This window comes from Pseudophryne corroboree, chromosome 6 (genome assembly GCF_028390025.1).
Source record: "Pseudophryne corroboree isolate aPseCor3 chromosome 6, aPseCor3.hap2, whole genome shotgun sequence".
Lineage (NCBI taxonomy): Eukaryota > Metazoa > Chordata > Amphibia > Anura > Myobatrachidae > Pseudophryne > Pseudophryne corroboree.
The window spans coordinates 829,308,428-829,334,970 of record NC_086449.1 but is presented as its reverse complement, the minus strand read 5'-3'; the positions used below and the strand labels follow the sequence as shown (position 1 = coordinate 829,334,970).

Genomic DNA, 26,543 nt, shown 5'->3' with positions numbered 1-26,543 from the left:
ACATGAGAGCATCACGCCTCAAAAGGAAGATTCGGACGTATTGTTCCAGGTCGAGGGACTCTCAGACAACGGCGGTGGACGCCCTGGTGACACCGTGGGTGTTCAGTCGGTCTATGTACTCCCTCCACTTCCTCTCATCTCAAAAAAGATTGAGAATAATAAGACGAACAAGAGAGCAGACGATACTCATTGTTCCAGATTGGCCTCGAAGGGCCTGGTATGCAGATCTTCAGGGACTGCGTTCAGAAGATCCGGGGCCCCTTCCTCTCGGGGAGAACCTATTACTACAGGGGCCGTAGGTGTTCCAAAACTTACCGCGGTTACGTTTGACGGCATGGCGGTTGAACACCAAATCCTAGCTTAAAAGGGTATTCCAGAGGAGGTCATTCCTACTCTTATTAAAGCTAGAAAAGAGGTTACAGCGAAACACTATCCCCGTATCTGGAGAAAATAGGTGTCTTGGTGTGAAGCCAAGGATGTTCCTACTGAGGATTTCCAACTAGAACGTTTTCTCCATTTTCTACAGACAGGAGTGGATATGGGCCTAAAGTTAGGCTCAATTAAGGTGCAGATTTCTGCCTTATCCATATTCTTTCAGAAAGTATTGGCTTCTCTACCAGAAGTCCAGACTTTTGTAAAAAGGAGTGTTGCACATCCAACCTCCTTTTGTGCCCCCAGTGGCACCATGGGATCTTAACATGGTGTTAAGATTCCTTAAGTCACACTGATTTGAACGGCTTCAAACAGTTAAATTGAAGTTTCTCACTTGGAAGGTGGTCATGTTGTTGGCCTTGACATCTGCGAGGCGGGTGTCAGAGTTGGCGGTCTTGTCTCACAAGAGCCCCTATCTGATTTTCCATGCGGATCAAGCAGAGTGGAGGACTCGTCCTCAGGGTCTGCCTTAAGTGGTTTTGTTATGTGAACAAAACCATTGTGGTGCCTGTGGCTACGGGTGACTAGGAGAATTCCAGGCCCCTTGTTGTAGTCAGGGCCTTAAAGTTTTATTTAGCCAGTACGGCTATGGTTAGGAAACAGATGCACTGTTTGTCCTGTATGCAGCCAACAAGGTTGGTGCTCCAGCTTCTAAGCAGACTATTACTAGCTGGATCGGTAACAAGGTTCAGCAGGTTCATGTTACGGCTTATTTGCCGGTACCAAATTCCAAAAAAGCCCATTCCACTTGGAAGGTGGGCTCTTCTTGGGCGGATGCCCGAGGCGTCTCGGCATTAGTTTGTCGAGCAGCTAATTGGTCGGGTTCAAACACTTTTGCAAAGTTCTATAAGTTTGATACACTGGCTGATGAGGACCTCGTGTTTGCTCAGTCGGTGCTGCAGAGTCATCCGCACTCTCCCGCCCGTTCTGGAGCTTTGGTATAAACCCCATGGTCCTTACGGAGTCCCCAGCATCTTCTAAGAGAAAATAAGATTTTAAACCTACCGGTAAATCTTTTTCTCCTAGTCCGTAGAGCAGAGGTTCTCAAACTCGGTCCTCGGGGGCACACACAGTGCACTGTGTGTGCCCCCGAGGACCGAGTTTGAGAACCTCTGCCGTAGAGGATGCTGGGCGCCCGTCCCAGTGCGGAAACATTCTGCAAGACTGGTATATAGTTTTTGCATACTTAAGGGTTAAGTTACAGCTGAGATCGGCCTATGGCTGATGTTGTTTTATTCATACTGTTAACTGGTTATTGTATACCACGTTGTACGGTGTGTATGGTGTGGGCTGGTGTGTATCTCGCCCTTAGATAACAAAATCCTTTTCCTCGTACTGTCAGTCTCCTCTGGGCACAGTCCTAACTGAGGTCTGGAGGAGGGGCATAGAGGGAGGAGCCAGTGCACACCCATTCTAAAGCTTTACAGTGCCCATGTCTCCTGCGGAGCCGTCTATACCCCATGGTCCTTACGGAGTCCCCAGCATCCTCTACGGACTAGGAGAAAAAGATTTACCGGTAGGTTTAAAATCTTATTGTGCAGTGTGGAGGCACCAGCGATGAACGATGCGTGGCCTCGCTCTCGTTCATCGCTGGTGCCCTGTCGGCTGTGCATGCAGGTCAATATGGACGAGATCGTCCTTATTTGCCTGCACGTCTACGGAGCTGGGTGACGGGGGGAGTGAAGAAACTTCACTCCCTCTGTCACTGCCCCCCCCGCTGCCGGGTCGCCCGCCGGCCGTATCGTTCCGGCAGCTCGGCGGCACATCGCCGAGTGTGTAGGGCGCATAACACATGTTGATTGTGAAAATATATGTTACTAACCGATTTGTGTTTACACTTACTAACAATCGAGGTTTGACAACCGCACTATGTGATAGAAGCAAGTGTAAAATAACCTTTACAAGCATTTTGCTTAGTAGTATCTGCTGAATGACATTTAGCTTCCTAACATTTTTTTTTTTTAAACAACCAACATTTTTTTGTTAAACAAAACATACCCACATAAATTTTTTTTATTTTTTAAATTTTATTTGTGCGCTACACACATAAACATATGTTGAAGAACAGCAACACCATCTTTTTATGTTCAAGTTTAGCAAATTCTGCTCCATTTGTATACTTATTGCAACAAATATTTACACATGGGCCCTCATTCCGAGTTGATCGGTCGCAAGGCGAATTTAGCAGAGTTACACACGCTAAGCCGCCGCCTACTGGGAGTGAATCTTAGCTTCTTAAAATTGCGAACGATGTATTCGCAATAATGCGATTACTAACTACTTAGCAGTTTCTGAGTAGCTCCAGACTTACTCTGCCTGTGCGATCAGTTCAGTGCTTGTCGTTCCTGGTTGACGTCACAAACACACCCAGCGTTCGCCCAGGCACTCCCACCGTTTCTCCGGCCACTCCTGCGTTTTTTCCGGAAACGGTAGCGTTTTCAGCCACACGCCCCTGAAACGCCGTGTTTCCGCCCACTAACACCCATTTCCTGTCAATCACATTACGATCGCCGGAGCGAAGAAAAAGCCGTGAGTAAAAATACTTTCTTCATAGTAAAGTTACTTGGCGCAGTCGCAGTGCGAACATTGCGCATGCGTACTAAGCGGATTTTCATTGCGATGCGATGAAAAATACCGAGCGAACAACTCGGAATGAGGGCCATAATTCCTTAAAGTAAGGTATGTAAATAACAGCAAAGAAACAATAATATGTAATGTTTGACCACTTCACAATCAAAAAAACACTTTTTTTTTTTTTTTTTTTATAAAAATGTTACTGTTGTTTCCAAATTGAAATATTTTGACTCCAAAAAAAGTGTGTTTGTTAAAACGTATACCAATAATTGATGTTGTGTAGGGTTTAGAGCAGGCATGTCCAAACTGCGGCCCTCCAGCTGTTGTGAAACTACACATCCCAGCATGCCCTGACACTTCTCTGACAGCAAAACTGCATTCTCTGACAGCAAAACTGTGTCAGGGCATGCTGGGATATGTAGTTTCACAACAGCTGGAGGGCCGCAGTTTGGACATGCCTGGTTTAGAGGCTAGAATTCACACTCTCTCTAGTTGAATATATTTGAACACAGTTATGGGCATTAGTCAATGTTTGAAGAAAAACACTATGGTGTCTTTAAGATATTAATTGCTAAATTACCACAAGATCATTTGACCAATTAAGTGATGATTGAATTGATTTACAATTGTTGAGTAGTTTCTTTAATTTGGGTGCAGGAAAGTAGGTTGTGCAATTTTTAAGGGAAAAACACTGTTGTTAGCAAAAAATGCAACATCAGAAACATGTACGCAAAAATTGCGTACATTTGTAATATGTACGCAAAAATTGCGATTATTAGGATAGTTTTCGCAATATTAGCACATTTCACAAGGCCATCTTCTTTTTGTTAAATTTAATTAGTGTTGCAGTTTTTCCGCTTGGGCGTGCTTTCGCAATTTTGCTTTTGCTCGCAATTTTTGCTAATTTGTAATTTTTGCAATTCTTACTGAATTTGCCCCAAAATTAGAACCGGAGTTTGAACTGGATTTGGACTACGCTAAAATCTCTAATTAAACTAGTTCCCCAAACACTGCAACTCAGGACCATTATGTGGCCTCTCCTCACCTCTGCCATGAGAACACCAGGACCAATGCCTACTACTCCTCTGTCCAAGAACATCGTGACTGCCCCCGGGACTACCCCTCAAGCTGAGCAGGGTACTGAGGGGCGTGCGCACCAGGACCAGACTTTGCTGGGTCATTTGCATTGGACATTAGTATGCTCCCCACATTCTTACACCCAGCCGCACTGCTCCCCAGACTCTCACACCCACCTGCACTGCTCCCCACATTCTCACACCCAGCCGCACTGCTCCCCAGACTCTCACACCCACCTGCACTGCTCCCCACATTCTCACACCCAGCCGCACTGCTCCCCAGACTCTCACACCCACCTGTACTGCTCCCCACATTCTCACACCCAGCCGCACTGCTCCCCAGACTCTCACACCCACCTGCACTGCTCCCCACATTCTCACACCCACCCGCACTGCTCCCCACTCTGACACCCACCTGCAGGCTCCCCACATTCTCACACCCACCCGCACTGCTCCCCAGACTCTCACACCCACCCGCACTGCTCCCCAGACTCTCACACCCACCCGCACTGCTCCCCACATTCTCACACCCACCCGCACTGCTCCCCAGACTCTCACACCCACCCGCACTGCTCCCCACATTCTCACACCCACCCGCACTGCTCCCCAGACTCACACCCACCCGCACTGCTCCCCACATTCTTACACCCACCCGCACTGCTCCCCAGACTCTCACACCCACCTGCACTGCTCCACACATTCTCACACCCACCCGCACTGCTCCCCACATTCTCACACCCACCCACACTGCTCCCCACATTCTCACACCCACCCGCACTGCTCCCCAGACTCTCACACCCACCTGCACTGCTCCACACATTCTCACACCCACCCGTACTGCTCCCCAGACTCTCACACCCACCCGCACTGCTCCCCACATTCTCACACCCACCCGCACTGCTCCCCAGACTCTCACACCCACCTGCACTGCTCCACACATTCTCACACCCACCCGCACTGCTCCCCATATTCTCACACCCACCCACACTGCTCCCCACATTCTCACACCCACCCACACTGCTCCCCACATTCTCACACCCACCCAACTGCCCCCCCACATTCTCACACCCACCCGCACTGCTCCCCACACTCTCACACCCACCCGCACTGCTCCCCACTCTGACACCCACCTGCAGGCTCCCCACATTCTCACACACACCCGCACTGCTCCCCAGACTCTCACACCCACCCGCACTGCTCCCCAGACTCTCACACCCACCCGCACTGCTCCCCACATTCTCACACCCACCCGCACTGCTCCCCAGACTCTCACACCCACCCGCACTGCTCCCCACATTCTCACACCCACCCGCACTGCTCCCCAGACTCACACCCACCTGCACTGCTCCACACATTCTCACACCCAGCCGCACTGCTCCCCAGACTCTCACACCCACCTGTACTGCTCCCCACATTCTCACACCCAGCCGCACTGCTCCCCAGACTCTCACACCCACCTGCACTGCTCCCCACATTCTCACACCCACCCGCACTGCTCCCCACTCTGACACCCACCTGCAGGCTCCCCACATTCTCACACCCACCCGCACTGCTCCCCAGACTCTCACACCCACCCGCACTGCTCCCCAGACTCTCACACCCACCCGCACTGCTCCCCACATTCTCACACCCACCCGCACTGCTCCCCAGACTCTCACACCCACCCGCACTGCTCCCCACATTCTCACACCCACCCGCACTGCTCCCCAGACTCTCACACCCACCCGCACTGCTCCCCACATTCTTACACCCACCCGCACTGCTCCCCAGACTCTCACACCCACCTGCACTGCTCCACACATTCTCACACCCACCCGCACTGCTCCCCACATTCTCACACCCACCCACACTGCTCCCCACATTCTCACACCCACCCGCACTGCTCCCCAGACTCTCACACCCACCTGCACTGCTCCACACATTCTCACACCCACCCGTACTGCTCCCCAGACTCTCACACCCACCCGCACTGCTCCCCACATTCTCACACCCACCCGCACTGCTCCCCAGACTCTCACACCCACCTGCACTGCTCCACACATTCTCACACCCACCCGCACTGCTCCCCATATTCTCACACCCACCCACACTGCTCCCCACATTCTCACACCCACCCACACTGCTCCCCACATTCTCACACCCACCCAACTGCCCCCCCACATTCTCACACCCACCCGCACTGCTCCCCAGACTCTCACACCCACCCGCACTGCTCCCCACACTCTCACACCCACCCGCACTGCTCCCCACTCTGACACCCACCTGCAGGCTCCCCACATTCTCACACACACCCGCACTGCTCCCCAGACTCTCACACCCACCCGCACTGCTCCCCAGACTCTCACACCCACCCGCACTGCTCCCCACATTCTCACACCCACCCGCACTGCTCCCCAGACTCTCACACCCACCCGCACTGCTCCCCACATTCTCACACCCACCCGCACTGCTCCCCAGACTCTCACACCCACCTGCACTGCTCCACACATTCTCACACCCACCCGCACTGCTCCCCACATTCTCACACCCACCCGCACTGCTCCCCACATTCTCACACCCACCCACACTGCTCCCCACATTCTCACACCCACCCACAGTGCCCCCCCACATTCTCACACCCACCCGCACTGCTCCCCAGACTCTCTCACCCACCCGCACTGCTCCCCACACTCTCACACCCACCCGCACTGCTCCCCACACTCTCACACCCACCCGCACTGCTCCCCACACTCTCACACCCACCCGCACTGCTCCCCAGACTCTCACACCCACCCGCACTGCTCCCCACTCTCACACCCACCCGTACTGCTCCCCACACTCACACCCACCCGCACTGCTCCCCACATTCTCACACCTACCCGCACTGCTCCCCACATTCTCACACCCACCCGCACTGCTCCCCAGACTCTCACACCCACCCGCACTGCTCACCAGACTCTCACACCCACCCGCACTGCTCACCAGACTCTCACACCCACCCGCACTGCTCCCCAGACTCTCACACCCAGCCGCACTGCTCCCCAGACTCACACCCACCCGCACTGCTCACCAGACTCTCACACCCACCCGCACTGCTCACCAGACTCTCACACCCACCCGCACTGCTCACCAGACTCTCACACCCACCCGCACTGCTCCCCAGACTCTCACACCCAGCCGCACTGCTCCCCAGACTCTCACACCCACCCGCACTGCTCACCAGACTCTCACACCCACCCGCACTGCTCCCCAGACTCTCACACCCAGCCGCACTGCTCCCCAGACTCTCACACCCACCCGCACTGCTCACCAGACTCTCACACCCACCCGCACTGCTCCCCACATTCTCACATCCACCCGCACTGCTCCCCACATTCTCACACCCACCCGCACTGCTCTCATGAGACCAGGACATTTATCATTTTCACAAAATAATGTTAGTACAGTTTTCCTGCAAATGTGTCTCTCTTCTCTTTCTTCTTACACGGTACTCCCACCCCACTGTGTGCTATTCCCGTAATGTGTACCTCCACTGATTGCACACCCTGCCAGCAGTAACCTATGCAGTGCACCCCACGTGTCTGCCTCGGATGGTTCCTCCGTGGGCGTGGTGTGCTTCATTTGGATCTTTCCATGCAGGGTATAGCATACTCCTACACACGTCAGTTCTCCCATACATGCATTTGGCCCCTGTATGGCTCATCTCCCACTGTGTAACCTTTGTAGTGCGCCCAACATGGCTGCCTTATCTGGTACGCTTGTGGATGGGATGAAAAATACATGGACCTGATGGTTTTATTGGAACCCTACTCTGAACTTAAGGACTCTGCAATCTCTCGATTTTGTGTTATCTCTTCTAGGGGTGGACTATTCCACCTGGGTAATCCTACGCAGAGCGCCTAAGATGGCTGCCGCACCTGGTGCCTTGTGAGGGTGGAATACACAACCCCTGGAGGTTATTACCCAAAATGCCTACACCAATCCTGCATTATGCTTTCTGTGTGCTCAAGGTTTTTTTATTGTCTGTGTGGTTTATCTGTTGATGTAATACTTAAATCTTCTGTATTATGTGCATTGTGTGAGTTCTAGTTGGCGCCGCGGATGGCTGCCTCGGTGCTGCTCTGCCAAGCAGCCTTTGTGTTTAGTCCTACGTGTATAATATGTCTAATATGTCGAGTCTATTGTACAGTTGCAATGTGCAGTATGAACTCATATGTGTAATGTTTGTAATGTATGCTATGTTTTTCCCCCCTTCTTATGCTATGTATTCCCCCCTACATGTTGCTGCTTGGCGATGCACCACAAAAAATTCCTAGTGTACGTGAGTACACCTGGCCAATAAAGCGGATTCTGATTCTGATATTTTATGCTGTATTGATATTATATGATTGAGAAGTGAATGGGTATATCAAAAAAACCATAATCAAACTGACATCGCTTTATATGTCTTAGAGAATGTTTATGTAATATGAACTTTTACTTGTATTTTAAAATAAAGAAAATAATTTTTATTACAGGTATTTGGGTGTGACTGTATATAAGGTGATTTAAGCATCCTCATTTCATATCCACACTAGTATTAACTAGTACATTTGAGCGCTCCTCAAAAAAAAATTTGTTCATATTATTATCTTTGTAGGCCCGTATTGGCAAGAGTCTTGTTTTGGGGGAAGCTGCCTAAGATATTTAATAATATTAATTTAATAAATATCATTGGGGTTGGTATCTACCACTATTTTTTAAGTAATAGCGCATAAGGAAACTTCTCTATTTTCTTTACCATATATATATATATATATATATATATAAATCGGTGACACCGACGTTGGAATGTGATGAGCAAAAATTTAGAAAAATTAGCTCAGCACAGGAGTGAAAAAACCTGGGGTTAAAAGAAAATGGGAATCTGCTGTATGTCTGCGGAGAGACTGCAAATATTACTGTAATAATGTGAGTATAGCAGATTGTCCCGAGGCACAACAGTGCCTCCAACCTCACACAAAGGTGCTTCCAGGGATCCCGTCCCCACAGGACGCATATAGGAACGGGGTTGCTGATATTCTGCGTCACACTGAGGCAGACGATTCCCCTCATGAACGCAGCCGCCTCCTGGGCATTACACAAGGTGCATAATGTTATATCTGAGTCTGGGAACTGTCAGGGCTTGTCAGCAATCTCACAGCTTTCCCCGTACAGTCACAGCCGCTGGCTCACGCCCTACGACGGGGCTCTGCGTGATGGATGATATAACGGACAGTGTCAGTCATTCGCCAACACAGACTGGGATAACAAATCCTCATTCAGATCCAGTCTGTGATCCTCGTAAACCGTTTATTTATTTGAAAATAAAAGTTTAGAGGAATCGAGGCCTGAGTGAGAGATGGGCGCGGTAGATACAGGCGACTGTACGCAGCGGCTGCGCTAAAACATGCTAAAGGTGAGCATGCAGCATCGGAACCCCCAGGTTACTCAGGATGAGAGGGGAATTCACGCCGCTGAGTGTACTTGTAGAGTAGATTCCGGCGTACGTTGAAAAGGAGGAAAAGAATCAATGTTTTCTATGTAGATTAGATCAGGACATGAAGGAAGAAATAAAATCAGACCAGGGATGAATTCTGCTCTAGTCACAACCAGCAGACGATCGTTAGCACTAAAATACCAAACCACGGCTAACCATTGCTGCTGAATCCCTGATCAGACGCTGGTACAGGCTGAGTTTCCCATATCCAAATATTCCCAAATACCTCAAAGTACAGAAGTTTTTTCAAGTTATTAAAAATATTGTATAAAATGACCTTCAGGCTGTGTGTATAAGGTGTATATGAAACGCGTTCTGTGCTTAGACTTGGGTCCCATCGCCATGATATCTCATTATGGTATGCAATTATTCCATAATACAGAGAAATCCGATATCCAAAATACCTCTGGCCCCAAGCATTCTTGCTATGGGATGCTCAACCTGTAATACTAAACAAAAGAGATAGAGATATATATATATATATATATATATATATATATATATAGTAACATTGGACCGGCACTCCGCGTTCAATCAAACTTGGCCGATGCCTTCACATATACCAAAGTATACAATATAAGAGTTGAAGGTGCAGCACTCGGAGTCACAAAAACACATTATACCATGTTTTTCAGTGCCCTCTATGCATATAAATGATATATATCCTGATGATAGTGCATAAAGGGCACTGAAACGTTGAAATAACCGACATGGTTTAATGTGTTTTTGTGACGCAGAGTGCCGCACCTTCAACTCTTATATATATATATATATATATATAATTTCCTACAATTAGACCAGGAATGTGCAGCCCCCATACTATAGGGAAAAGCAGCCGCAGGCTGGATAATGCAAGAGGTTGATGCCCTTAATGGGAGAGGGGCCACAAAAACAATGTCCCATCCCTGCAGGCCACTACAGCCACAATGAGTAGTGATGGGTCTCACTCATTAAAGCAGGACCGTGGACTTAGTATGTATGCGAGGTGTACTTTTCCTTTATCGGACATGCGCAGTACAATTCTGTCAAAGTGACATCTGGAGGCAGAAAAATGTATTGCAGGGAGATTCAGGTAACGCTTTGGAAAACACACGTGATGCAAAGAGTCAGTAAGTACTACATGGAGGACTCTGGGCCATGCTAAATGCTGGCTTTACCCCCGTTACATCTGTAAGTGCTATGTACCGCTACATATGTACCATGGGTAATGATAGAAGCAGTGAGAGGTACACATACAGTACATTACCATTTACATAATAAATACATCCTGTATAACAGAGCTGAATAAAACAGATCAGACAGTAATAACTGAGCAGTTATCTGGGCAAGATATGGTCTCCTAAGTGGATAATGCTGACTTTATCCAGTATCTGACATTATCTGTGTTGACATCCGTCAATTTCTATCACAGCTTCGTCATTTCTGACCCTTACACAACGTATGCAATGTATACAGCACAGTGAGCGGACTATATATACACACAGTAGCTAATCCCTATGTATAAGACACTTGCTCTACATGTACTGCGCTACAACAGGCTAACGCTGCATCTGCCTATCAGCCGCGCTGTCCGGGGAATTATCCGTGCGCACAGAATGGATTTAGCAGCACCGCACAACTTGTATATAAAACATGAATTTATTCCTGTATTTTACGTTACCGAAGTCATTGTTTTTTTGTTTGTTTTTTACACATATTTTTATTCATTTCTCAAAAGAACCATGTAGGCAACATAAAATGCAGACATGCTATATAATATAATATAATATAATATAATATAAATATAATATAATATAATGTGGGGCTGATTTAGCATTAAGAGTAATTCCAACTACTGAGTGCAAAATCTGTAAAGACCCCACACCCGTACTTACAGCTATGAGGGGTTTGCGGCCTCACATCTGAATGCAGAATTAGCTTTGCATGCAAAAACAAACTTTGCAATTTCACTCCTTAACAATGCAACATGGTTTGCCGGACTTAGATTATTGCACCAGGGCAAAATGAGCTCTTATCTCTAATGTGCCCCTGACTGTAAACCAGCCACTAAACGGAATGCTTTAGATACACATAAGATCAACATACATACTAATGAAGTGACCACCCCCTTCTACAGATGTGTCCTCATACATGTAGCCTCAATACGCCACGCAGCGGGAGAAGCCTGGCGTGAGTGAGCTGACAGGTCTTGTGCAACTGCGTTAGCATTGGGGCGTCTTATTTGCATCGCTAAGCGAATAAGACGCACAATCAACTTTTGCTGAAAAAATTATACGCGGCATGCCCATATTCTGTGTGGAACCGCGGCTGTATCTGCATCCGAAATGCTACATTACAGTGTTTTCTAGGAAAAAAGCCACTGACACTGTAGTGTAGCATTTCATATGCAGCTACAGCCGCAGTTGCACACAGAATACAGGCATGCCAAATATCATTTTAATCAGCAAAAGCTGCTTGTGCGTCCTATGCGCATGTTTTTGCAAATAAGATGCATTTTAATGGAAATAGTCGCATGAAAAAACGCCCGGAACTACCAGGTCACACCGGCTGTTTAACGCGCAGGGAGGCTAGATGTAAGTGGACACATCTGTACCTACCAATAAGAAACCGTCCTACCTGCAGCGAGGGCCGTCTTGTTGTGGACCGTGACGGACACGGCGGTGCTGACTGTCGCCGCCTCCGGCTTGGTACTCCCTTCTGCAAAGACACAAACGCCCATTAGTGACAGAACCGTTAAAGAGCGCTGCGACGGTGAATCAGGAAAGAACGATGACAGGTTTGAAGCGTCCCCCTCCCTCTATTTACATAATTGGGGTTCCCCACCCAAAAAAAATATTTTCCAATTACTGGCAAAATATATTTTATTAATTAGCAAAAATTAAATATAGTCTAATTCCAGTAGAAACAAGTTTAATTAAATAAGAAAAGAAATATGTTTTTCTTACAGCCGACTCTCTCCCTGACGCCACTATAGCGGCCACATCCTACTATTTACACTACTAGAATCCTGCTGAATGAGTCTCCTCGCTCCGTTTTCCGTACTGGAGCGCCCGGCATTACGCAGAATATTCCCTCAGGAAAGGGAGGAGATCAGGAGAATAAAGAAAAATACACAATGCCATTTGTGATCAAATAACTAAGACATGACTAGTATATAAGAGCACGCTCATAGATAAACAGGCGTTTCCGGCATTCCCTCCCGCACCCGGGATCCCGTCCTCAACTCTCCAATGATATCCCAGAGATGAAAGGGTTAGGAAAATGCCAGGGAGTCGGTGGCATGATATGGGGGAATCCGGGAAGCGGGTATGCCAGGTACCGTGATCTCTATACAGTACAACCAGTGTATGTTATAGAGAGGGGACGGGGATGGTCCAATCCCCAGTATGTGAGAAGGAGCAGCGGGGTGACGTCATGTGACATGTATGACCTGTGTCACGTCGTAGCATGGCGAGATGCACGTGCACTGATCACTGTCATACAAACCTATTCACTACGAATGGGACTTACCTCCCAACTCCCCCCCCCCCCCCTCCCTACATCAAAATAGTTGGGCGTTATGGATAATGGATGTTGAACGCAACTCAATGAAGTAGACGGGGGCCAACCTGACAAACCAGAAGTAGTGGCCATGGACGTCTACTGGGAAGTTGCTGATATTGAGACAGGATACCAGGAGGTGCATTAACTAATAATGAAATGCCCATGGCAACCAATCAGATTGTACGTACTTCTCATTTATCCAGCACCTTCTAAAAGATAATAGCTAGAGTCTGACTGGTTGCTAAGGGCAACATCTTCACTTCTATAACTCAGCACTTTAGTAAATACCGCCAGGACTATTCCAGCTCCCAGATGGAGAACGATCAAAGAGCCAGAACCGCCGTCTCCCGCAGCGTAGAGGGTGCTGCGATCATGCGGCACAAATGCCATTTTATTCATATGCAAATGTGAAACCGCTAAATAAATGTGGGAGGAGCCAGAGAAAGTGCACGAAAGGGTTAAATCTCAGCAGCAAATTGTATTTAATAAGCAAAACTAATTCACACTAAGCTGAGAAATGGCAGCACTCCTACAGTACATGGAAAGGAAACAGCTTATGTGCAAAGAACAGGTCAATCCCACAATAGGACGGACATATTTTCTGCGTCCATATGTGGCAGCGACATCAAGGACACAGGAACGCGACTCCAAGAATACGAGAAGCCTACCTGCGTCACAGCAAGTAACCACAGTATCATACAACACTGAGCAGAATGATCCACCTGTACGCTCCTTCAAAGACATATCCCACTAACATGTTGGGGTGAAGCATTCACGACGATCTGTTATCCACTAAATTGTTTACCCGTGAACGCTACAGAGGAACTCGGTATAAACAGCGGAAAAGAAACAATCCGGACATGCAGCCCTTTAGCATAATTGGGAGCAAGGCCTATGTACATGTTCCAAAAGAAGCTAATGCAAGGGAAGGAATTCACGTAGACTATAGCGTGATCTAAAGACTGGTAAACGACAGAAGATTATTGATTAGTAGAAGTCTGGTGATGGACAAACACTGCATGGTAATCATACCCCAGGAAACTTCTCCGGCAGAGCAGCCTGCCCCAAATAAAAGTGAGAGAGAGAGAATATTACAACCTCACCCTTCACTTAGAACATCCATAAGATGGTTGGAACACGCCAGCCAGACTCTGTCCTACAAGGCGACACCAGCACCACAACCCTAACTGGAGCTGGGGAAGAAGCCGCAAAGGCAAATAAATGGAATACATGGATGAAAGCCACCAATGAAGAGATGAAATCAGCTCCAAACCCCAGAAAAAAATAGGACGCATACGATATTTGAGGGGTGTTAATAATATTAGTATAGAGTTTAATATGACCGATATTCAGGTAGGTATGTACCAACTACTGTATTATATGGGGGCAGACCCTCCAACATGACCCGCCCCACTAGGTACAAAATGCTCTGTTTCTGGACTTCCCTTTTAATTTATGATTTCCATCACCTGTGTTGAACTAGCTGAATGATAAGAAAGCTGTTTCTTTACAGGTGATGGCAATAATACATTAAGAGGGAAGTCCAGAAAGAGAGCATTTTGTACCTAGTGGGGCGGGTCATGTTGGAGGGTATGTGGGGGGCCTGATTCAGGTTTGATCACAAATCGCGATCAAACCACATTTTTTTACGATGGCCCCCACTGCGTCATGAGCAGGTCCCGTCCTGCACACGCAGTTAATGCTAATGGTTAGCATTAGCGGCGAACGCCTCTACCTGGTTGACAGGCAGAGGCGTTCGCGGGGCGGGTAGGGGCAAGAGATGGTCCGTTGCGGGGACGGCACAGGATAAATGGGGTAGTGGCGTCGCAAACGGGGGGGGGCGGCGCAAACGTGCTGAAATTGCAGCACGATCGCAATTTCAGCGTGATCGCAGTGGGTGGGTGGTGGGCTGCATGCTAGGCGGTTTTGTCCTGTGATGGGCGGTCCCCACATGCGATTCAAAGAATTGCAAATTCTGCTAAAAAGCGGACTCTGCAATCCTTACTGAATAAGGTCCCGGGTTTGTCGCTTCCTTAAGTTGTTAACGTTTTTAAGACAACTACGTAAGACCGGAACCTGGAAAGTGACAGGTGATAAGACGTGCGCAGCATCAGAAGCGACAAACAGGTTTACTCTAATAAATCATCTCCAACACGCCTGGTCTATGGGCCTCATTCCGACCTGATCGCACGCTGCAGTTTTTCGCAGCGATCAGGACAGACCTGCGCATGCACCGAAATGCGAACGCGCATCGTACGGGTACAAAACGTATCGTTGCTGAGCGATGGATTTAACGAAGAATCCATTCGCACAGCTGATCGCAAGGAGATTGACAGGAAGAAGGCGTTTGTGGGTGTCAACTGACTGTTTTCTGGGCGTGTCCAAGCATTTGCAGGGCGGGTGTCTAACGTCAATTCCGGACACGAACAGTCTGAAGTGATCGCAGCGGCTGAGTAAGTTCTGGGCTACTCAGAAACTGCACAAACTGTTTTTGTACCGCTCGGCTACACAAGCGTTCGCACACTTGCAAAGCGAAAATACACTCCCCCGTGGGCGGTGACTATCTGATCGCAGCGCAGCAAAAAGTAGCTAGCGAGCGATCAACTCGGAATGACCCCCTATGTCCGGTACGATCTGCCGCTGCCACCATTCCACATGACCTAGATCTGCACTGCCTCTTTCCTGCACTCTGCGCGCAATTCACGCCTTATCTGGCGGCACTGCCGTATTCATAGCAGTCCAGGGAGGACCAGCTCGTATAGCGACAAGCCTCACGTCTATCACATTTTCTGCAGCAGGCACATAACTGCTCCCATGTACCGTCATTAAGAAAAACTAAATTTACCTGTCCAGAAATATATTTATTTTACTCCTCTCAGATTTTTGATTATTTGTTTTGTTGTTGTAGCTGGAATTCTACATTGTGCGTTTCAATAAAATGTTTAAGTGTTGGGTCCCCCCGCTGTGTGATAGCGGAGAGCAGGCTTATGTTTGCAGATGTAGTCTTCAAAGGGCGCTCCTGAAAGGCACGACAGCCCCCTAATTGCTGTAATGCGCAGAGGGATTTGTAGTGTGCAGTCAGCGTGACAGCCGTCAGACGCACGACACAAAACTGTGACTCACAGACGAGTATCAGCAGGATACGGTGAGGAGGAGAGGTCAGGAGTTCAGACCGAACAGGGAATATCTCCCAACAGGTATTATTACACTTTACAGTGACAACGTGTAAATGTACCAGAGAGCTTACACTCTATAATTCCCTACCAGTACCACACACCAGGTCTGGGGCAGTCAGTGACCGTTTATTATGGCTGGCGATGGTCGGAGGTGGAGACTACAGAAGCGCACATCTGTCCAGCAAATCACGACGGAACTCAAGACTTCATATTGCAGGACCAGATATAATAGTGAGCGCCCAGGGAAGGAAAATGGTCATTTGTGGATGTACTGTATGTCCTGCGTATTTCTTACAGATAATAAATGACCTCCAAATATATAATGTTTTCATTCCTCTCCACAAAGCTACAGTGACATGGCCGACACCGCTAAAATGGCTGCTCGTAGATTGTCACTGGCACTAGAGGTCTAACGGACAACGGACGGAGAAAGATAAAACAAGGAACAGCTTACAAGAAAAAAGATAGAAGCTAAAATTGTGTCAAAGTGTAATTGTTGCCTCTACCCCGTGTAGGGAGCCATTTTGTGGGTCATAAGAATGCAGCCAATTACAGCACAGGGAACTGGTGACATCACTGAGGATGACATCATTGGCGCACTGGTCACTTAGTGTCTCCTTTCTCCAGTGAAGCCATTACTTGCTAGTGATAGGCTGAATGTTAGCACAGCCTACAAAATGGCTGCCTGCGAGGGTAACACTTTACTAGACGGAAACCGAAGCATTTTCCTGTCACCGCAGTGCAGTCTCCTGGATGATTTTTCATTATTAGCTGTCAGTGTGCTAATTAGGGCAATCACGGAGAAATCAGCCGCCATTTATCATGAGCTGACAGAAACAAGACGGACGTCTCCAGCAACGGAATCTAGATGTGGGAGATATAAAAGCAGAACTGCGGAACCAGCTACAGTCGCCCATCTCTCATTGCCGTGAGCGAGCCGGGCTGGCAGCTGGGCAACGGGACGCTGCTGGCAATCTGCAATCTGGGGCACAGCCTATAATAACGTAACAATCAATTCCTATTAAGGGCAGAGGCTGGTGGCCGTGAAACAGAACTGTCCTGGCTTCCACCGTGCCACATGCTTGCGTTATACCCTGTGCCCAGCAAGAGGACGTCCATGGTAATGACATCGTAACGTAGCGATGAGATGGCTGATGCGCTGACATTCCACAATGTCATGGTACTGGCGGGCAGAGCTGGGATGGGCAGTGCCCACCGTGCATGGAATGTATAATGATGAGGGGGATTCGGGGGGAGGGACAATGGCGGTGTAATGTCTGGTGGGAAGGTGGCACTGTAGCGCTGTTCCGGTACCCTTTGGAGCCAGCTGTTCCCATCCGCGTGGCAGGTTGAAGGGCTCAGGAATGTCGTTGTCGCTGGGATTATGATCTGCAAGAGGCAAGCGAGGGAGGTAACAGAAAACAGAGCCGTGAGCGTTAAAGTGCGCGACTGCCATCACCGGCACCTGTGAGAGGATCACCTGTCCGATGCCGGAACACGGTGTAATAACCGCTGAGCCTGACATACAAGTCACCGTGTACAGTTACATATAAACGCTTAAACTAAAACCAGTAAAATGTGACAGGGCCGTGTGTACATGGAGGAAGCATTTTCTCCCGACACAAGGCACTTCCTGGCCCCTACTCAGGGTGGGTGGGTCTCATGGTTTTTATCACACCGTACATCCGCCAGGACCTCTATACATACCTCAGAGTAAGTACAGGCTGCAGGGATCTCACTGGTACCTACCTGCGGCTGGGTGAGTGTTACTGGTCAGCGATGGGATATTAGCGATGTGGTACTAGCGATGGGGTATTAGTGATGGGGTATTAGCGTGTAGGATAAGGTTGTGGTGGGTGCGCAGTTGGGGCGCTGACATAATTGCGAGTTACGAGCGTACGCTGAGGTCCGGTCACTTTCAGTCGCATCTCCTGCACCCAGCATGGGCCTGGTGTAAACCTGCGCTGCAGATTATGGTGCCACGTCCACCAGCGGATAGAGGGGGGGCGGTGCGGTCGCATAAATTCATGCGACTCTCAAAACAGGCAGAAATGTATTTCTGAACACATAAAGCAGGCACAATTGGGGAAGTTTAACACGCGGCTCTGGGTCAGGCCTCCGGTCTCTAAATCTATATATATATATAAAATCATATGTATGTATGTATGTATGTATGTATGTATGTATGTGTATGTATGTATGTATGAATGAATGTATGTATGTATGTGTATATGTTCCAGCATAACTCTGGAATGCCTGGAGCAATTTACACCACACTTGGTACACATATGTCCTATAATCTGGGGGAAAAATACTGTGGAGGTAAAACCCCCTAGCACCCCTAGGGGTGCGGGTGGGAAGAGGGTGACATGTAAAAATCCATAGTTTTCGGCATAACGCTGGAATGCCTGGAGCAATGTTCACAGAGGAACACAAGGGTAGGGGCAGAGGAACACACGTGTAAGGGCCGAGGCCCCCATGGGTAGGGGGGAAGCATACATGGGTAGGGGCAGTGGCACCCACGGGTAGGGGCAGAGGCACACATGGGGAGGGGCAGAGGCACCCACGGGTAGGGGCAGATGCACCCACGGGTAAAAGCAGAGGCACACATGGGTAGGAACAGAGGCACCCACGGGTAGGAACAGAGGCACGCACGGGTAGGGGCAGAGGCACGCACGGGTAGGGGCAGAGGCACGCACGGGTAGGGGCAGAGGCACGCACGGGTAGGGGCAGAGGCACACACGGGTGGGGGCAGAGTCATACTTTAGTGTCAAAGCTTAGCAAGGAGACCTAGGGCCCTTTGATATAGAGTCAGCCTGCAAACCTAACATATGTAACATACAGCAGGCGGAGCGTGGCCTGTTGTCCCAGCATGTACAGCACTGAGCAGGGCAGCATCAGAAGCGGGACGGGGCAGAGGAGGAGGCGGATTATTCTCCTCAGCACCAGCATGTACAGCACTGAGCAGGGCAGCATCAGAGGAGGGACGGGGCAGAGAAGGAGGCGGATTATTCTCCTCAGCACCAGTAGTTACAGCACTGAGCAGGGCAGTATCAGAGGCGGGATGGGGCAGAGAAGGAGGCGGAATATTCTCCTCAGCACCAGCATGTACAGCACTGAGCAGGGCAGCATCAGAGGTGGGACGGGGCAGAGAAGGAGGCGGATTATTCTCCTCAGCACCAGTAGTTACAGCACTGAGCAGGGCAGCATCAGAGGCGGGACGGAGCAGAGAAGGAGGCGGATTATTCTCCTCAGCACCAGTAGTTACAGCACTGAGCAGGGCAGCATCAGAAGCGGGACGGGGCAGAGAAGGATGTGGATTATTCTCCTCAGCACCAGTAGTTACAGCACTGAGCAGGGCAGCATCAGAGGTGGGATGGGGCAGAGAAGGAGGTGGATTATTCTCCTCAGCACCAGCAGTTACAGCACTGAGCAGGGCAGCATCAGAGGCGGTACGGTGCAGAGAAGGAGGTGGATTATTCTCCTCAGCACCAGCAGTTACAGCACTGAGCAGGGCAGCATCAGAGGCGGGACGGGGCAGAGGAGGAGGCGGATTATTCTCCTCAGCACCAGCAGTTACAGCACTGAGCAGGGCAGCATCGGAGGCGGGACAGGGCAGAGAAGGAGGCGGATTATTCTCCTCAGCACCAGCAGTTACAGCACTGAGCAGGGCAGCAATAGAGGTGGGACGGGGCAGAGAAGGAGGCGATTATTCTCCTCAGCACCAACATGTACAGCACTGAGCAGGGCAGCATCAGAGGTGGGACGGGGCAGAGAAGGAGGCGGATTATTCTCCTCAGCACCAGCATTTACAGCACTGAGCAGGGCAGCAATAGAGGTGGGACGGGGCAGAGAAGGAGGCGCATTATTCTCCTCAGCACCAGCAGTTACAGCACTGAGCAGGGCAGCATCAGAGGTGGGACGGGGCAGAGAAGGAGGAGGATTATTCTCCTCACCACCAGCATGTACAACACTGAGCAGGGCAGCATCAGAGGTGGGACGGGGCAGAGAAGGAGGCGGATTATTCTCCTCAGCACCAGCATTTACAGCACTGAGCAGGGCAGCATCAGAGGTGGGACGGGGCAGAGAAGGAGGCAGATTATTCTCCTCAGCACCAGCAGTTACAGCACTGAGCAGGGCAGCATCAGATGGGGGACGGGGCATAGATGGAGGTGGATTATTCTCCTCAGCACCAGCATGTACAGCACTGAGCAGGGCAGCATCAGAGGCGGTACGGTGCAGAGAAGGAGGTGGCTTATTCTCCTCAGCACCAGCAGTTACAGCACTGAGCAGGGCAGCATCAGAGGCGGGACGGGGCAGAGAAGGAGGTGGATTATTCTCCTCAGCACCAGCAGTTACAGCACTGAGCAGGGCAGCATCAGAGGCGGGACGGGGCAGAGAAGGAGGTGGATTATTCTCCTCAGCACCAGCAGTTACAGCACTGAGCAGGGCAGTATCAGAGGCGGGACGGGGCAGAGAAGGAGGAGGATTATTCTCCTCAGCACCAGCATGTACAGCACTGAGCAGGGAAGCATCAGAGGCGGGATGAGGCAGAGAAGGAGGTGGATTATTCTCCTCAGCACCAGCAGTTACAGCCCTGAGCAGGGCAGCATCAGAGGCGGGATGGGGCAGAGAAGGAGGAGGATTATTCTCCTCAGCACCAGCAGTTACAGCACTAAGCAGGGCAGCATCAGAGGCAGGACGGGGCAGAGAAGGAGGCGGATTATTCTCCTCAGCACCAGCAGTTACAGCCCTGAGCAGGGCAGCATCAGAGGCGGGACGGGGCAGAGGAGGAGGCGGATTATTCTCCTCAACACCTGCATTTACAGCACTGAGCAGGGCAGCATCAGAGGCGGGACGGGGCAGAGAAGGAGGCGGATTATTCTACTCAGCACCAGCAGTTACAGCACTGAGCAGGGCAGCATCAGAGGCGGGACGGGGCAGAGGAGGAGGCGGATTATTCTCCTCAGCACCAGCAGTTACAGCACTGAGCAGGGCAGCATCAGAGGCGGGACGGGGCAGAGGAGGAGGCGGATTATTCTCCTCAGCACCTGCATTTACAGCACTGAGCAGGGCAGCATCAGAGGCGGGATGGGGCAGAGAAGGAGGCGGATTATTCTCCTCAGCACCAGCAGTTACAGCACTGAGCAGGGCAGCATCAGAGGCGGTACGGTGCAGAGAAGGAGGCGGATTATTCTCCTCAGCACCAGCATGTACAGCACTGAGCAGGGCAGCATCAGAGGTGGGATGGGGCAGAGAAGGAGGTGGATTATTCTCCTCAGCACCAGCAGTTACAGCACTGAGCAGGGCAGCATCAGAGGCTGGACGGGGCAGAGAAGGAGGCGGATTATTCTCCTCAGCACCAGCAGTTACAGCACTGAGCAGGGCAGCATCAGAGGCGGATTATTCTCCTCAGCACCAGCAGTTAGAGCACTGAGCAGGGCAGTATCAGAGGCGGGACGGGGCAGAGGAGGAGGCGGATTATTCTCCTCAGCACCTGCATTTACAGCACTGAGCAGGGCAGCATCAGAGGTGGGACGGGGCAGAGAAGGAGGCGGATTATTCTCCTCAGCACCAGCAGTTACAGCACTGAGCAGGGCAGCATCAGAGGCGGTACGGTGCAGAGAAGGAGGCGGATTATTCTCCTCAGCACCAGCATGTACAGCACTGAGCAGGGCAACATCAGAGGTGGGATGGGGCAGAGAAGGAGGTGGATTATTCTCCTCAGCACCAGCAGTTACAGCACTGAGCAGGGCAGCATCAGAGGCTGGACGGGGCAGAGAAGGAGGCGGATTATTCTCCTCAGCACCAGCAGTTACAGCACTGAGCAGGGCAGCATCAGAGGCGGGACGGGGCAGAGAAGGAGGCGGATTATTCTCCTCAGCACCAGCAGTTACAGCACTGAGCAGGGCAGTATCAGAGGCGGGACGGGGCAGAGGAGGAGGCGGATTATTCACCTCAGCACCTGCATTTACAGCACTGAGCAGGGCAGCATCAGAGGCGGGACGGGGCAGAGAAGGAGGCGAATTATTCTCCTCAGCACCAGCAGTTACAGCACTGAGCAGGGCAGCATCAGAGGCGGTACGGTGCAGAGAAGGAGGCGGATTATTCTCCTCAGCACCAGCAGTTACAGCACTGAGCAGGGCAACATCAGAGGTGGGATGGGGCAGAGAAGGAGGTGGATTATTCTCCTCAGCACCAGCAGTTACAGCACTGAGCAGGGCAGCATCAGAGGCTGGACGGGGCAGAGAAGGAGGCGATTATTCTCCTCAGCACCAGCAGTAACAGCACTGAGCAGGGCAGCATCAGAGGCGGGACGGGGCAGAGGAGGAGGCGGATTATTCTCCTCAACACCTGCATTTACAGCACTGAGCAGGGCAGCATCAGAGGCGGGACGGGGCAGAGAAGGAAGCGGATTATTCTCCTCAGCACCAGCAGTTACAGCACTGAGCAGGGCAGCATCAGAGGTGGGATGGGGCAGAGAAGGAGGTGGATTATTCTCCTCAGCACCAGCAGTTACAGCACTGAGCAGGGCAGCATCAGAGGCGGAACGGGGCAGAGAAGGAGGCGGATTATTCTCCTCAGCACCAGCAGTTACAGCACTGAGCAGGGCAGCATCAGAGACAGGACGGGGCAGAGAAGGAGGCGGATTATTCTCCTCAGCACCAGCAGTTACAGCACTGAGCAGGGCAGCATCAGAGGCTGGACGGGGCAGAGAAGGAGGCAGATTATTCTCCTCAGCACCAGCAGTTACAGCCCTGAGCAGGGCAGCATCAGAGGCGGGACGGGGCAGAGGAGGAGGCGGATTATTCTCCTCAACACCTGCATTTACAGCACTGAGCAGGGCAGCATCAGAGGCGGGACGGGGCAGAGAAGGAAGCGGATTATTCTCCTCAGCACCAGCAGTTATAGCACTGAACAGGGCAGCATCAGAGGCGGGACGGGACAGAGAAGGAGGCGGATTACTCTCCTCAGCACCAGCAGTTACAGCACTGAGCAGGGCAACATCAGAGGCGGGACGGGGTAGAGAAGGAGGCGGATTATTCTCAGCACCAGCATATACAGCACTGAGCAGGGCAGCATCAGAGGAGGGATGGGGCAGAGAAGGAGACGGATTATTCTCCTCAGCACCAGCATTTACAGCACTGAGCAGGGCAGCATCAGAGGCGGGACGGGGCAGAGAAGGAGGCGGATTATTCTCCTCAGCACCTGCATTTACAGCACTGAGCAGGGCAGCATCAGAGGCGGGACGGGGCAGAGAAGGAGGCGGATTATTCTCCTCAGCACCAGCAGTTACAGCACTGAGCAGGGCAGCATCAGAGGTGGGATGGGGCAGAGAAGGAGACGGATTATTCTCCTCAGCACCTGCATTTACAGCACTGAGCAGGGCAGCATCAGAGACGGGACGGGGCAGAGAAGGAGGCGGATTATTCTCCTCAGCACCTGCATTTACAGCACTGAGCAGGGCAGCATCAGAGACGGGACGGGGCAGAGAAGGAGGCGGATTATTCTCCTCAGCACCAGCATTTTGACAGCATCAATCCGGGGAAGCCCAGAAGTGCGGCCTGACAAAGATTGCTATTATTCTTTACATTCTGTAGCGAAGCACGGGTATTCAGCTAGTATATAAGATAACTGTAAGGAGCGGGAACGTACGGTGAGAGACTGCACTCAGCCAGATAACAGCGTTACATGCAATGCAAACACCTTACTGGAGGGCATGGGGTGAGATGGGGGCCCATAGCAGTCTGCTGTCTGGGGCCCCACGGGATCATTATCAGACTCTGACTACATACTGTATAAGCGCACACAGCATGGACAGAAAGAGCCGTACTTCTAGTCCAGGTCGCGGCTTTTTTTCCAGTGGCCATAGATGTAACCATCTATTCTAGTCATTAGGCCTGAGGCCTGGGCTGTATTATATATGGGGGAGCAGGAATTACTCAGCCAGGGAGGTCACAGCGGTTCCACCTTAGGAGCAGAGGCGCACACTACAGATAGTCTCAGTGTGAGTGAGGGAATTACGTATCATTCATTCACATGCACCTATATATGTTTATTGTGAATCTCATATACAGTATTTATGTAACAATGATATACTGAGGGTACTCCCAGAGCGTATACATGTGCAGTTCAAACATGATCAATGTATCTATTCTGGTGGGAACACAAATACACTATGTATTATGCAGCAAATGTCACCACCTACAGTCAGACATCAGGTACTACAATCTATGAAGAGAAATGTCACCACCTACAGTCAGACATCAGGTACTACAAACTAGGAACAGAAATGTCACCACCTACAGTCAGACATCAGGTACTACAAACTAGGAACAGAAAAGTCACCACCTACAGTCACACAACAGGTACTACAATCTAGGAACAGAAAAATCACCAGCTACAGTCAGACATCAGGTACTATAATCTATCAACAGAAAAGTCACCAGCTACAGTCAGACATTAGGTACTATAATCTATGAACAGAAAAGTCACCACCTACAGTCAGACGTCAGGTACTACAATCTATGAACAGAAATGGCACCACCTACAGTCAGGCATCAGGTACTACAATCTATGAACAGAAATGACCACCTACAGTCAGACATCAGGTACTATAATCTATATACAGAAAAGTCACCAGCTACAGTCAGACATCAGATACTACAATCTATGAACAGAAATGTCACCACCTACAGTCAGACGTCAGGTACTACAATCTATGAACAAAAGTCACCACCTACAGTCAGACATCAGGTACTACAATCTATGAACAAAAGTCACCACCTACAGTCAGACATTAGGTACTACAATCTATGAATAGAAAAGTCACCAGCTACAGTCAGACATCAGGTACTACAATCAATGAACAGAAAAGGCACCACCTACAGTCAGACATCTGGTACTACAATCTACGAACAGAAATGTCACCAGCTACAGTCAGACATCAAGTACTACAATCTATGAACAGAAATGTCACAACCTACAGTCAGACATCAGGTACTACAATCTATCAACAGAAAAGTCATTAGCTACAGTCAGACGTCAGGTACTACAATCTATGAACAAAAGTCACAATCTACAATCAGACATCAGGTACTACAATCTATGAACATAAGTACCACCTACAGTCAGACATCAGGTATACAATCTATGAACAGAAAAGTTTTCACTACCTACAGTCAGACATCAGGTACTACAATCTATGAACAGAAAAGTCACCACCTACAGTCATACATCAGGTACTACAATATATAAACAAAAGTCACCACCTACAGTCAGACATCAGGTACTACAATCTATGAACAGAAATGTCACCACCTACAGTCAGATATCAGGTACTATAATCTATGAACAGAAATGACAACCTACAGTCAGACGCCAGGTACTACAATCTATGAACAGAAAAGGTGCATAACTTTTCAATGGCACTGCTTAAAGTAAGACCCATAAGACACAGAATAAAAATCTAGTAGTCTTTAGATTATATATATATATATATATATATATATATATATATATACACACACACACACACACACACACACACACACACACACACACCTTGGCACCTAGCAATCCCCCCCACACCCAGTGCAGCTGTGTTACATTACCGGGGCTGTCGTCAGTCTGCACGTGGTACACAAAGCTTCCTGCAGTGTGCTCGGCTGCCCGTCTGTACCACAGAGGGAAATGGTCCATGGTGAATATGCTCTCTTTATCCTCGTAATGCAGAAACCTCCTGAGACACCAGACATCACACACAGGAAAATACAAGGACTTATTTATGTCATTCTATTAGTTACAACAAATTTCACCATTGTGGATGTCACATGGGGGACACGTCTAGGGGAGAAACCAGGACACAGGGAACAATTATTTCCAGCAGCAGTTTTACTATTTTACCATAAGATGGCGCTGTTGTCATTGGAAAAACAACTGTGTGGCATTACCAATACACATAATGAGATGCAGCAATGAATATAGGGGGTCATTCCGAGTTGTTCGCTCGTTATTTTTTTCTCGCAACGGAGCGATTAGTCGCTAATGCGCATGCGCAATGTCCGCAGTGCGACTGCGCCAAGTAAATTTGCTATGTAGTTCGGTTTTTTACTCACGGCATTACGAGGTTTTTTCTTCGTTCTGGTGATCGTAATGTGATTGACAGGAAGTGGGTGTTTCTGGGCGGAAACAGGCCGTTTTATGGGTGTGCGAAAAAACGCTACCGTTTCTGGGAAAAACGCG

General features: G+C 49.8%; 1 protein-coding gene across 7 annotated transcripts in view; it reads right to left on the bottom strand.

Moving 5' to 3' along the window:
* Window positions 1-26,543, bottom strand: part of CACNA2D4 (calcium voltage-gated channel auxiliary subunit alpha2delta 4) — a 367,390-nt gene that overhangs the window by 187,674 nt on the left and 153,173 nt on the right. For 5 of the 7 annotated variants that reach the window (XM_063929351.1, XM_063929344.1, XM_063929346.1 and 2 more), the window contains 3 exons: window positions 25,913-26,040; window positions 17,613-17,687; window positions 12,196-12,276 (listed from right to left, as the gene is read on the bottom strand). In XM_063929351.1, coding sequence (XP_063785421.1) covers window positions 12,196-12,276; window positions 17,613-17,687; window positions 25,913-26,040 — 284 coding nt within the window. The remainder of the gene's footprint in view (window positions 1-12,195; window positions 12,277-17,612; window positions 17,688-25,912; window positions 26,041-26,543) is intronic. The other 2 variants (XM_063929348.1, XM_063929350.1) reach the window with 1 other exon arrangement.